Source organism: Zeugodacus cucurbitae, chromosome 2 (assembly GCF_028554725.1).
Source record: "Zeugodacus cucurbitae isolate PBARC_wt_2022May chromosome 2, idZeuCucr1.2, whole genome shotgun sequence".
NCBI lineage: Eukaryota > Metazoa > Arthropoda > Insecta > Diptera > Tephritidae > Zeugodacus > Zeugodacus cucurbitae.
In genome coordinates, this window is record NC_071667.1 from 38,076,562 (window position 1) to 38,091,924 (window position 15,363).

The 15,363-nt window shown below is 35.0% G+C and overlaps 1 protein-coding gene across 4 annotated transcripts in view; it reads left to right on the forward strand.

Moving 5' to 3' along the window:
• Nucleotides 1-15,363, forward strand: part of LOC105219659 (equilibrative nucleoside transporter 1) — an 89,674-nt gene that overhangs the window by 15,332 nt on the left and 58,979 nt on the right. For 2 of the 4 annotated variants that reach the window (XM_011195949.3, XM_011195951.3), the window contains exons 2-5: nt 8,992-9,101; nt 9,165-9,298; nt 9,357-9,502; nt 9,561-9,793. In XM_011195949.3, coding sequence (XP_011194251.2) covers nt 9,000-9,101; nt 9,165-9,298; nt 9,357-9,502; nt 9,561-9,793 — 615 coding nt within the window. In that variant the 5' untranslated portion in view covers nt 8,992-8,999. Of the gene's footprint in view, nt 1-28; nt 157-225; nt 253-8,991; nt 9,102-9,164; nt 9,299-9,356; nt 9,503-9,560; nt 9,794-15,363 lie in introns of those variants that run through there. The other 2 variants (XM_054225440.1, XM_054225441.1) reach the window with 2 other exon arrangements.

Consider the following 15,363-nt stretch of genomic DNA (forward strand, 5'->3'; position numbering starts at 1 on the left):
TGAAGTGGGTATTATAAATTTATTTTTGAAATATTATCTGAGATAAGCGATATGTAGCAACTTAACAAGTATTAAGTAACAGTCCGTTCATTAATACGCTATCTACATAACTGCCAACACTTTAAATAAAAATTGATTTGTATTTTTACGTACGTAGTAAGTAACAAATATGCATTAAAGTTTACTCAAACCTTTAAATTATAATTCTTCTTTTATACATAAACGGGCTGTGTTTCAATACAATGGGAATAGGTAAATATATACATGTTTCTAAAAAACAACTGTAATTCATATTACAGACAAAGTAAAATCTCTAAATATGTATAGATATTATTTTTATGTGTAAATATAATGTGTAATGTTCGCCGTTTCGAACTATTGTTAAAAGATTTTGTGTCATTCAGATTTTGTATTATCTATTTATAGTTTACGGTGAACTCAGTGCAATGAATAATGCATCCTTTAGTTTCTAAATCTAACTTGTTTAATTTATCTGACTAATATGATTAACGTTTTTCTGGTATGGTTAGTTAATTTAATTATAATAAGATGTTCTAGCTACACAAATGGAAGAAAACGACAGTATGTTATTATCATTGTTATTAATAAATAAATAACATCCCTAACATTGACAAAGAAATTGAGTGATTCTGGCGAAGATAGATAATCGCTAACTTACATACATATGCTACTTCTTCTTTAATCGTGATATACACATGCATACCGGATAGCAAGTCAGTTCACTAACATTTGTGCGACATGTTCAGACATAATTTCGTTGTAACCATTTACCTAGAACGTATAATATAGAGAAGGTCCAATTGCGGACCAGCGTGTGAATGGTCAAAAACTAACAAAATCCTATAAGTGTGTTTCACCACGGTCGGCTCGGAAGGAGAAATATTAACAGTGCATCTTAACAGAGCTGTTTACATTTCTATTCTTGACGCATGTTGAGCTTTTTGTTTATATGTTGATGCATTTATATGTTAACTATGTATATACAGCCTCGAAATCCAGCGCAGAATAACTCTTGCCAACAGGTGCTACTTTGGACTGAGTAGGCAATTGAACAGTAAAGTCCTCTCTCGACGAACCAAAATCAAGCTCTACAAGTCACTTATCATTCCCGTCCTGCTTTACGGTGCAGAAGCTTGGACGATGTCAACATCAGATGAGACGACACTAGGAGTTTTCGAGAGGAAAATTTTGCGCAAGATTTATGGTCCTCAGAACATTGGCAACGGCGAATACCGCAGACGATGAAACGATGAGCTGTACGAGTTATACGACGACATTGACATAGTTCAGCGAATAAAAAGACAGCGGCTACGCTGGCTAGGTCATGTTGTCCGAATGGACGAAAACACTCCAGCCCTGAAAGTGTTCGATGCAGTACCCGCCGGAGGAAGCCGAGGAAGGGGAAGGCCTCCACTCCGTTGGAGGGACCAGGTGGAGAGCGACCTGGTTACACTTGGGATCTCCAACTGGCGCCGAACTGCAAAGGAGAGAGACAGGTGGCGCACTATCGTCGATTCGGCTATAACCGGCTAAACGGTTGCAACGCCAATCACATACATACATGTATATACAATTGATACGAAATTCGTTTTGCGGATATTTATGAATGCATCCAAAATAGGAAACATTTCAAATGAATTATGCGATTTCAGAGGCATATTTGTAGAAAAAATATTCAAACGGACAAGTATATGTATGTAATGTTTTATAATAATAATAATATACATAAGTCTGTACATACTTTCATAAAAAATATGTTTATATTTTTATACTAAATACATTTCGTACAATACTAAAATAAACTACATATTTCATAACTCTAAACTTGCATTCATATGTATATCTATATACATAAGCATTTACGTACATATGTACTTTTGTTGATATGTCTTCAAAAATTCGAATTGTCTCATTATCACTTATCAGTGAAGGTCATGTCATATGTGCACGCATTGCTCTGTATGCATATACATACATATGTTTGAATGTCACTGAACAAATACACAAACTTACATTTGCATATGCGTGCACGTAAGTTTGTCAACAACTACAAAAAATCAAAAGCATTGTTCTACAAGAACAACAAACGTCTCAAGACGCATGAGCAGCATCACAAGTCAATATGGCAGCCAATCGACGTAGCCTAATATTGTAGTAAATACAACAAAAAAATGAAAGCAGGCGGCACATTCTCTTGGCAAAGTTGCTTCATTCTTAAAAGCAGCGCCATACACATCTCTCCGCATGTCAAGCCAACAAACGCCTTTTCGCGACGATGACAAAAATCATAAATAGAAGATTTTTCTAAATTTCCCTTCAGAAGGAAATGTTGCAACGCCGCAAAATCCTAGGGAGAAAAGTGGCAACATAGCGCTTGAGTCGATTTAAAATATTTTTCAGCAAAAATTCTGTGGCTCGCAAAAATTTATGGCGATATGTTTGCATGCTCATACATATTTACGGCAAGCCGATTTTCTACCAACAATGCAATGTAGCGTTGCGCAGGCGGCCCCCAATTTTTCCACACATCGAGCTTTACAGGGCCGTTTCAAGTGATCTCGCCGTAAAAATATTTTCGCTTAATATGTATTGACAAATATTAAAGTATTAATTGGTTATCTATAAATTTAAATGCATTTTAATATTCTACCAACAAATTAAATCATATTTTTAATAATTGCTTTGGATTTTTGTAAAAACAAGGCATAAAACTTAAAGACATTATATGTTGGGCTGGCCTTTTTGTCTGCGTACGCTCCACAATCATTACAACGTTTTAAAATGAAAACAAAAAATCATAGGCTTCGGCTATTGGGTGTCTGGGGCAACGAAGATTTTACATAAAGCCATGGGTGCACATTTTTACATACATATATTGAATGTTGACAAATTGACATATGTACACAATTAGAATGATTCTTTGATATTTGTATACATGCACACATAATTACAAATCCGATCCGGATGTTTATGATTTTGTGATATTATAGAAAATATTATTGACCAAAGTAAATAAATACATATATATAAATATATCATTATGTTACATTTATGTATAAAATATTTTTAGGAATAAATAATGAGGTAGGCATTTATTACATATGTATGTATGTGCGCATGTCCTTTAATATCAAATATAAACAAAACATCTATAAATTACATATATATATATATTTGGCGTAGGAACCGCTTTAAGCGATTATAGCCGAATCCACCAGAGCGCGCCACTCATTCCTCCTTTTTGCTTTTTGGCGCCAACTGGAAACACCAAGTGAAGCCAGGTCACTTTGCACTTGGTCTTTCCACCGGAGTGGAGGTCGTCCTCTTCCGCGGCTTCCTCCAGCGGGTACTGCATCGAATACTTTCAGAGCTGGAGTGTTTTCTTCCATCCGTACAACATGACCTAGCCAGCGTAGCCGCTGTCTTTTTATTCGCTGAACTATGTCAATGTCGTCGTATAAATCGTACAGCTCATCGTTCTATCGTCTGCGGTATTCGCCGTTGCCAATGTTTAGAGGGCCATAAATCTTACGCAAAACCTTTCTCTCGAAAACCCCAAGAGTCGTCTCATCGGATGTTGTCATCGTCCACGCTTCAGCGCCATACATCAGGACGGGAATAATGAGCGACTTATAGAGTTTGATTTTGGTTCGTCGAGAGAGGACTTTACTTTTCAATTGCCTACTCAGTCCAAAGTAGCACCTGTTGGCAAGAGTGATTCTGCGTTGGATTTCAAGGCTGACATTGTTGGTGTTGTTAATGCTGGTTCCCAGATAAACGAAATTATCTACAACTTCAAAGCTATGACTGTCAACAGTGACGTGGGAGCCAAGACGCGAGTGCGCTGACTGTTTGTTTGATGACAGGAGATATTTCGTCTTGTCCTCATTCACCACCAGACCCATACGCTTCGCTTCTTTATCTAGTCTGGAAAACGCAGAACAAACGGCGCGGTTGTTGCTACCGATGATATCAATATCATCGGCATACGCCAGGAGCTGTACACTCTTGTAGAAGATTGTACCCTCTCTATTTAGTTCTGCAGCTCGTATTATTTTTTCCAGCAATAGATTGAAGAAGTCGCACGATAGTGAGTCACCCTGTCTGAAGCCTCGTTTGGTATCGAACGGCTCGGAGAGGTCCTTCCCGATCCTGACGGAGCTTTTGGTGTTGCTCAACGTCAGCTTACATAGCCGTATTAGTTTTGCAGGGATACCAAATTCAGACATCGCGGCATAAAGGCAGCTCCTTTTCGTGCTATCGAAGGCAGCTTTAAAATCGATAAAAAGATGATGAGTATCGATTCTTCTCTAGCGGGTCTTTTCCAAGATTTGGCGCATGGTGAATATCTGGTCCATTGTAGATTTTCCAGGTCTAAAGCCACACTGATAAGGTCCAATCAGTTCGTTGACGGTGGGCTTTAGTCTTTCACACAATACGCTCGACAAAACCTTATATGCGATATTGAGCAGACTTATACCACGGTAGTTGGTGCAGATTGTGGGGTCTCCCTTCTTATGGATTGGGCAGAGCACACTAAGATTCCAATCGTCAGGCATGCTTTCTTCCGACCATATTCTACAAAGAAGCTGATGCATGCACCTTATGAGTTCTTCGCCGCCGTATTTGAATAGCTCGGCCGGTAATCCATCGGCCCCCGCCGCTTTGTTGTTCTTCAAGCGGGTAATTGCTATTCGAATTTCTTCATGGTCGGGTAATGGAACATCTATTCCATCGTCATCGATTGGGGAATCGGGTTCGCCATCTCCTGGTGTTGTACTTTCACTGCCATTGAGCAGGTCGGAGAAGTGTTCCCTCCATAATCCCAGTATGGTCTGGACATCCGTTACCAGATTACCTCCTCGGTCCCTACATGATAATGCTCCGGTCCTGAAACCTTCTGTAAATCGCCTCATCTTTTCATAAAATTTTCGAGCATTACCCATGTCGGCCAGCTTTTCAAGCTTTTCATACTCACGCATTTCGGCCTCTTTCTTTTTACGTCTGCAAATGCGTCTCGCTTCCCTCTTCAGTTCTCGATATCTATCCCACCCCTAACGTGTTGTGGTCGATCGCAACGTTGCGAGGTAGGCAGTCTGTTTTCTCTCCACTGCGGAACGACAATTCTCATCATACCAACTGGTTTTTTGGCGTTGTCGGAGACCAATTGTTTCGGCTGCAGCGGTATGCAATGAGTTTGAGATGCCGTTCCACAGCTCCCTTATATCGAGATGCTGATGAGTGCTCTTAGAGAGCAGGAGTGCAAGTCGAGTAGAAAATCGTTCGGCTGTCGGTTGTGATTGCAGCTTTTCGACGTCGAACCTTCCTTGTGTTTGTTGACGGGCGTTCTTTGCTGCACAGAGGCGAGTGCGTATCTTTGCTGCTACTAGATAATTACATATATATCTATAAATTACATACATATATAAATATATACAAGTCGTTGGCGCATTGTATATAAGCGAATCTGTAAGCGTACATTTACTAATATTGAAATTAACACAATTTATCTCATTTAACACTGAAAACGCTCAAATCTTTTATTTTTGAGCCCTCTGATGTTAAACTGTGGTGAAACACGCTTATAGATACAAGTGGTGAAACACGCTTATAGAAACGAGTACTCCTTCGAAAAGCGGACCAGTGTGACAATCAGCACACATGAACCTTCTCTATATTTAACGTTCTCTGACATTGAAGTAAACGGTCATGGCATCAGAAGAAGAAATTGTAATTTCAGTTGGCAAAAAGGCAAAAATACGAAAGCAACTCTGCGAACAATTTTATGAAGAATGCGGCAATGTATTCTCACGTACCACTTCTCAAATAGTATCGAAAATTATAAAGGACTACCTTCGATGGTGGAGCCTGTAATAAAAAAAAATGTTCCTTCATTAGAGACGCGATTGCACCACATGAACGGCTTTCGACTACAATCAGATTTTTTATTTTACTTAATTTTCTTCTATAGAAGTTTCTCATGCCATTAATGCGCTTTTTTATTTTTACAATATTACCTGTGGCATCCTCATCAATGTCTTCATATTTAATTAAAAGTCTTTGCAAACTTTGCATGCGCTTCAATTTATTTTTATAATGCTCTTTTTTATCTCCAAATAGGTGTTGTATTTTTGCTCCGATTATTTGATACTTTTGATACGAAAAATATCCGATCAGTGGGACATTTTTTCTTTGATTACATAATAGGGAAGTTATAACCCGATTTTAACAATTTTTGGTAAAGAGACACCCTATTGGATGAAAAAGATTCTCACCGAATTGCATTAAAATATCTGACGTTATTTCGGTAAAAAATAACCCTAGGCACTGAGTTCTTCATGTTCGATATACGGTGATGCCATACCTCAAATACAGTATTTGTGTAAATTGTTATTTCGCTATCTGCATTGGTTCCTGATTTATGTATTATAAACTCAACGAAAATTGTACTATATGAGAAGTACCATTCATTGAAATTGGTCGTGTAGTTTCTAAGATACGGTTTTACTTGTTTTTATGGTGTGTGATGGGGTATGTAAGGGAAATGACTGCAAAAAGTTAGTACCGACAAGGCTACTCCCACTTAGAAAAAAATTACATCCAAATATGTCTATCCCTAGTGAGATCCTTTGTACTAATTACTACTTTCATAACTTTATTTATTGCTTAGTTGTGACACTGTATAAGTTGGTTTTTTCAAGTTTGTGAGCTACCACAGTCACAAAGAAAATGTGTACCAAGTTTCGTCAATATATCTTAATTTTTACTCAAGTTATCCATTGCTCGAACAGTTTGACAGACAGACATCCGGATTTCAATTTGTCTCGTCATCCTGATCATTTCTATATATATAACCCTATATCTAACTCGTTTAGTTTTGTGGGATATAAATAACCGTTGTCTGAACAAAACTATAACACTCTCTTTGCAACATTTTGCGAGAGTATAAATGGATACATACAATTCAGAAAAATGCATTAAACCGTTATTTGAATCAATACAATGTTGTCCGTGGCTGCGTCTCAAAAGCTCTATCCGGTTAGTCCAGTTTGGTATACTTTTCCAAAATTTCGAGCAGTATCTCAACCTTGTTTCCAGACTATAGACATGAGCCTTAACATAGTCAAACAAAAATATTCTAGAGGTCTTATATATCAAGATCTAGACGGCCAATTAACAGAATACATTGTACATGGAACTCGACTCTCAGTGGGTCAATTGTTTTGCGTGCTATGTGGAATGAGGCACCATATTTTACGCAACTCTTGCTCTTTCATTTTAGAAAAAAAAGGTTATAATCAATGTCCAGCCAGCCATAACTCAGTAAAATGGTAATGCTCCTCTTCACTCTAAAAAAGTTTTGCTTGTTCAAGTATCGATTCAACCATATGTAGAGCTTCGTCGCTGAACACAAATTTTCAATAAAAAAACTTTTCATTCACATGCAATTGGGTGTTGTGGGAGGTCGCACGTTTTCAATTGTTGGAACATCTGTATTTTGAAATGCTTCACACCTAAATCCTGCCGCAAAATTTTCCAAGTTCAACAATGTAAATTTGGTACGAAATTTAGTGACAATAGTCCGAATAGCCTGTACTGTATTATAACACATAAAACTAAACGAGTTATCATGGTGAAGAGTAGATTTGAAATCCAGATGTCTGTCTGTCTGTGCAAGCGATAACTGTGATTCAATAATTGTCCATAAATGGCGAAATCCCGCCCCCAATAGTTTTTGAATATGAACATTCAGGCAACTAGTTTTCTCAGCTGGGGCTGTTGCACAACATTTATTCGAAACTGTGCGTTGAAATATTTGCATTTATGAAGTAAAAAATTATTTCTTATAAATAACACCAAGCGAAACACAATTCGATTTAGCAAAATATTTTGTCTCGCTTGGTGTGCATTGAAATAAATCAAAATTTAGATTTGAAAAATTAAATTTTAGAGCAATATACAAAGTACCAAGAAGCATAATGTTTGCGAAAAGGTTAGATATAACACTTCGTATTTATTTAATTACACTGGTCGACAAAAAGTAACTTTTTCTCTGATACAAAGATCAGACAATGATATTCTTATAGGATTTCCATCGCTGAACACGAATATGACCTCCAAAAGTGCCCATCACGTCGAGATTTTGAGCAAAATGGACTCAAAGTCTCAAAAAACCCTGTCTTTGGCCTTTTTTGATTACGTGTAGAGAATTATGCTGACGTGCTAGAAGTCTCTAATTAGGCTTAAATGCAAGCTTAAACTGTCAACTATAAGAATCAAATCGAAAAAGTTCTGAATCGCGCGCGCTCTACTTGCACTCATAGAGCGGTACACTAGAGCACTCTTACATATTAATGAAAAAGTTGTGCTATATGAAAATTTTTGACTGATTCAGAACTTTTTCGATTTGATTCTTATAGTTGACAGTTTAAGGTTCAATTTACGCCTAATTAGAGACTTCTATCACGTCAGCATAATTCTCTACACGTGATCAAAAAATGTCAAACACAGGGTTTTTTGAGACTTTGAGTCCATTTTGCTCAAAATCTCGCCGTGATTGGCACTTTTGGAGGTCATATTCGTGTTCAGCGATGAAAATCCTATAAGAATATCATTGTCTGATCTTTGTATCATTTTTTGTGTCGACCAGTGTTATTTAATTTATTTTTATAATTATATATGCGGCTTTCTGCCTCAATTCAAAACACTAATTTTTCTGCCAGAATATCCATTCTAATTTTCAATTTGGGTGTGCGTTGACTGTATGAAAAAAATGAATTTTTCGACCACACCTTTAACCACGCATTTCAACTTGTCTCGTTATATTGAGCAATTTGGTATGGTATTAGTTTGTACAAACAACCGTTATGTGAACAAAACTACTATACTCTGTGCAACATGTAGTAAACAACTAAATAAATATTTAAATGTAAGTTAAATGATTGTACTAAATACTAATTTCTCTTAAAGTACTCAAGATGGAACCACCAAGAGACAAATGGAATTTCGTTTTGCTAATTTTCGTAATTCATGGAATTGGGACTTTAATGCCGTGGAATATGTTTATAACTGCAAAAGATGTAAGCTTATTCTGACATAAGTTGTGACACTGTGTCTCCAATAAACATATTAACTATTTGCAGTACTTTGTAAACTATAAGCTGGGAAATTCAACAAATTCTCAGGAATATGCTGAAAATTTTCTACAGTATCATAACTTTGCTGCCCAAATCCCTAACGTTGTATTTAACTGGTTAAACATTTTTGTGAATTTAGGGTAATTTGTATATACTAAATTTTAGGTGCAAATAATATAAAGATTTTATACATTTCAGGGGTGATTTAACCACGCGTATCGTTTTCAGCATTTTGTTAGAATTAGCCTTATTCATACTAACAGTTATTTTAGCTATGGTAGACTCATCGAATTGGCCCGGAGGCTTTTTTTGGACAACTATGATCACAGTCGTTCTGCTAAATAGTAAGTATCAAATAATTTGTTAAGTTAAAATCTACAAACGCTAATTTAATTATTTTAGTGGCTGGAGGAATTTATCAAAATACTATATATGGAATGGTTGCTACACACCCAGTTAAATATACTGGGGCGGTTGTATTAGGATCTAATATATGTGGATTATTTGTCTCTATACTAAGTATAGCAAGTAACTCCATTTTTTCATCGAAACGGACCGCAGCGATTTATTATTTTATCACAGCTATGGTGGTTCTGCTGGCTTGTTTTGATACATTTTTTGCATTACCGTTAAATGTAAGTTCCTTAATACTTACTTTTATTATTTTCCTTATAAATACAATTTTTTTACTTATGGAAAAATTCAAATATGTATTTTTATATCTTCTTGACATACGTATATTGTCTTTTACGAAATTTTCCAATTACCATTGGTTGTAATTAAAGACGTACTTTAAATAAATAAACAGATTAAGTAACTAAATAAACAGTAAGGAAAATCTATGTTCGGATGCAACCGAACATTTTATACTCTCGCAATTTATTGATGTAATTTTATGAAGATAACACACACATATATGCAGCATAAAGTCCAATAGAATAACGAAAATCATAATATAAAGTATATAAGGATTGAGGTAATTCCTGAACGGATTCCATTCATTTTCACCACCAAGGTACACTATATCCAAGACTATATGCTCACTTAATTTTCTAAGATATCTATATTAACTGATATATGCGGAATAAAGCTCCCGTATTTTTGAAAACCCTGGGAAGTGAAAAAAACTAGGGGAAGTGATGACCCGATATTAACCATTTTTGGTACAGAGACACATAATATCATTAGAAGAAAAAAATTCTATACGAATTACATTAAAGCATCTGAAAGATTTACCGAAATTGTCGGTGAAAGATTACCCTTTGGCACCGAGTTTATGTTCGATATTAAAAATGTATAGTCCGATTTCGACAATTTTTCCACAAGTAAAGCCGCAGATGATATAAAGTTTTATTCCGCTTCCGCTTACCTCGGAACGCTCTGTCAAAATAGAATTTTCCAACCGCTAAGCGTCGCCGTCGCGTTATTTGGGTAAGTGCCATACAAATTGTATGGGCATGAGGATTTTTTGACAGTCATTTGCCGCTGCCGCTTTTATTTAGGGAAGGTGGTAAGTGATAGTATACGTACACACACCGATTGTCACTAACACGCACAACACACGAAGAGCGTAAAACGAGCACCTTCGATGGGAGAATACGATAAATAAACGACGATAAAATCAGTCTGCAATCAGCAGTTGACTGAGCAGGTTTATGTGGACGCATAAAACGAAAACAATTATTTCATTGTAAATAACATAAAATTACTTTTATAAATAATTGCATTACCCTAAAATTGAGTAATTTACATATATTAAATATAAAATATTATTAATTTTTACATTCATTAGCACGTGCACATAGTGGACGTGTACTAAAATGGCTTAAATCTACAATGTCGAGTTGCCGTGATATGCAACACAATTTATAACTTTATGTAAACAATTTTTCAAATATTTTTTGGTGTTTAGAAATTATAATGAATAATATGGTTTTAATCACAATTTTATTTTTTTGTATCAAAGTCTTTTTAAATGTTTTAAAATTTATGCTTATGATTTAAATATTATTTAATTTTCGATATCAAGTTTTTGTGTGTTACACACTTCTTGTCCCTTTATCTGTCTATATGAGTCGGAATATAATCTTTGCCTGTTTTTCTATGTTACTTTGTTTGTTGTTCACATGTTTGTGTGTTATACGCCGGAATAAAAATAGTACATTTTGTTTTTGCATATGTAGTAGATTAACTATTGTAAGGAATGCAATTTTTCATTAATATTTTCTATCAACACTATCTCACTAACACAATCTCATTTTGTGATGGGCGTTTGATTGTGGTGGTGCCCATCCCTGCTTATTTATTAAACTGCTGAACAAGAAGCCTTATTCCTTGTTTCAAATCATTTGTTCATTTAACATGACAATACAATCTCAGCAAACAATTCAATTCAACATGTCACTCAGAGCGACAAAAGCAAATGCTTGCATGACAATGAAAGGCTATGAAAATCAAGTCTATGATCACGAGTGATATCAATAAAACATTTTCCTAATACAAGTCAACGCATATTGTTGTATTTTTATGCTAAAATATAAATTATTTTATAAAAACATTATTTTTAAAAATATTTTTACACTTAAAAATACAGTAATATCCGCTTAAGTGCCCGTTCTTAACATGAGAGACTTTTGAGACAGGAAAGCCTCTTAAATGAATCCCGTTTAAGTGCCTCGAGGTACTTACCAAGCTTTTTTCAAATACTTCGATCTAATATTTTTTTTTACAATGAAAGTCACATTTATTTCTTATTAATAAAATAAATACTTATAAAAAAAATATTACAAAACTATGTATGTATGTATATATTTTGCTTTTGACAACACTCAGCGTCAAAAATAATGAAAGGCACTTAATAGAGGAAAATTGCAAACAATTTTGTATTTGTGCCTTAAATATTACAGGCATTTAAGTGGATGCTCTTAACCGAGTAATTTTATATGTAAATTTAGAGAAAAAACAACGATGCCGCAAAATATTGTCACTTAAGCGGGGATCACTGTACTATTTTTTTACTATTACTGAATTTACATGTATTATTTGCATGCATAAACATGTTTTTTCTACATGGAGAACGAGCATGCTGCACTCGTTGCTTTTTCGCTAGGCAAGAAAGGCAATAGGCGTGTTTTAATTGACCACCACAAGCTAATAGCTAAATCATGGACAAATAAAACGCATTTAGCTTATTTCATATCTTCGCTTAAAAATGAATTGTGTTGGCAATGCGGGCCCGAACTCTCTGCTGAAATGTAATTTAGTTAAAATCAAACTTCCTTTTGTTTACCGGGATTGTCAAAATAAATATGGTTAAAGTGTTTATTTGCAGTTTTACACATCGAATAGAATTTAAAATTTTGGTTGGTTTATATTTTTAGCTGTCGCTATTGCCAACTATTTTCTTTTATGGAAAAATCTAACTATTGTGAATGATAAAAGCGATGAACTGGAAATGCCTCTAGTTCAATATACAAGCTATGATAGCTTATGACAAGCCAACATAATTATGTTGACTAAGTCTTCCATACAAAATAAGCTAATATCTTAATTTGCTGGTCAAATTAAACACGCGTAATGTTTTAATTCATTGCCTTTCAAGCTTAAAAAACGAGTAAGCATTGCATTGTCGTGAGCACGAACAGGTGTTGCTTGGTTATGTCTTTCGTTTTCTTTGCCATTTAGGTTGGAAAGCTGTTTGCGAAGCGGCAGCTTTAATCATGACAGAACTGAGACATCTCCAACAGATTAGGCGTCAGTCAGTCCGCGATATAGAAGAGACTTAAAATGTCTTGTCACTCCCACGAAGTAATATCTTATCCGGTGGTCCCGTGAGAGAGTCTTGTGTTGGGAGTAGGTTAGGTTAAGCGGATTAAAGTTCCGCACTCCGGCTTTCGAGCTTCCCCCTACTATAAAAAAATGGTGATTTCAGGTGCACTTGCGCAGCAGTTTGTTATGTATACATTATGAAGTGAAGGAATCAGATGGAATTCAAAATTGAGTTATATGGACTCACCACGACTACTGGTTGTGGATCGATTTCGCCCATTTTCCATCCGTGTCATCAGGGTGTTAAAGTATTATAGATTTCGTTGAAATCGGTCGAGTTGTTTCTGCGATAAGGGTTTTGACCCATAACTTTACTTTTATAGCTGTATTTATGGCTTATTTAACAACGTGGTGAAGAAAATTGACGTGAAAAATATGGATTTTGTCTGCAAACCAAATAGTTTAGAGCTTAAGTGTGCGTTGTAAAAACATTGTCGTTATTTACTATGAATTACTTGCATTCATAAATGATTAAAAAATACTCCAGGTCATTTTGTTAAATCGTTATATCAATAAGAGAAAAAATCTATGTTGTATGGTGGCCTAAATTTTAATTTATGTTTGTTTAGTCAAAATCATGAGACCATCCGTGACCCTGTCTAGATCTTTCATTATGATCTCTCCCATTTAATGTAGTTAACAAAAATGATGCAAGTAACATAATGACTCGTCTTAGTGTGATAAATAATAATGAGTAAATATAGACACTTATAAACCGTGATCGTCTTTGAAAGCTGTAACGGCCACTCTTGGTGAGAATCTGCTCTCATGATTTCCAATTGATAGCAATAAGCAATTATTTGAAAGCAAGGATTTTAGGTTATATAATACACAACACCATTTTTTATATCGTCTATTTGGTGTATCACTCAAAGTATTTGTGGGTCACATACGTTTTTCTTCTTAATGCAAATTGGTGTTTATAACTTGTCTGAGACAATAAAGGTTAAATACTATCATAGAAGTTTCTCAAAAAGTTTTAAAAGTTATCTCCTATCGATTTGTTAATATCAAGTTTGTTGTTTAATGTGAGGAGATTAGACGATGAGTTGCTGGCGTACAGGAGAATGGCTCAAGACTTCTATCGGAAGATCTCCAACCTAACTAGATGCTTAAGTTTGGTGGTTGGCGTTTAGGTAAAAAGACAATGTTTCATTATTTTATTCACAAATTGAAGTCTAATCTTCTTTTATTTTGGGCCATAACATTTAAAATCTCTTCCTCCGTCACGTCTATATCTCTATGGATATTCAAGAGAGCCATTCCGTTCAGGCGTGCTTCTCCAATTTTATTTCTTAAATATGTTTTAAGCCTGCGAAGTGAGGAAAAAGAGCGTTGACTTGAAGCGACAGATATAGGGATTGTTGCTCCAATCCTTAAAAAACGATGCACTGTTTTGAAAATTTTTGCATCGCAACAATTCAACGCGTCTAAAAAAGTTTTGGATCTCTTTGTTTGATTTCCTGAAAATATATTCAAAATTTTTGTTAGAAAATATAATCTGAAGAAAAGATTTTTAACATTTTCCACATTCTAAATTCAGCAACGAAATCATCGGGATCTTCTACATCAGCGGACCATTGCTTTTCTAAAACACGAACAGTCTCCTGCATCTCAATAACGTCAAGATTTATGCATTTATTTGGCAAAATGTTTTCAATTTTGGAAAGCAGCTCTCGATGTTTTAAAAATCGTTCATTTATTTGGTCAAAAAATGATCTAAAAACGGTATATAAATTGATCTGCGGTAATATTCTTCCGGTTCACCTTCGAATGCAAAAATATAAGGAAAATGCAAAAACGGCACAAGAACAAAACACACGTACGCACATAATTCATTTTTTCTATTCTCATTCACGCTCTAATCATTAGTGATAAGTGTTGCCGCGAGCTAAAAAAATTAAGTATTTGTTGCCAAGCAAAAAAAGTATCAAAAGCACAACCGTTGTTTTAAAAATTTTCATTTGAAAAACAAATAATAAGTAAAGTTGTGTATCTAATTCAGACCAGTTTTTTCTGTTTTTTTTTTTAATATAGACATTTTAGTTAAGACACTCAAGTATTTTTTTGCAAATAGCATAATTTTTTTAATTTAAATTTATTTCACAACAGTTTGCTCATGGAACGAAAACTGAAAGTCATAATAAATGAGTTTTTAATTTTCCTGTATTATGATTAACAATAAACTCTAAAAAAAATAATAGAAACCTTATTGGTGACTTTTCAGTTCAGAACTAATTTTTAAAAAAAGTCCATTTTCGACTCACAATTCCCCTTAAATCTAAAAAAATCCAGTTCAGCAGCCACAGACAAACTCATTACTTTGAAGCAAATTAAAAAAATGTCTCTGTCCAGTTTATATTTTTCTGGGTTTTTT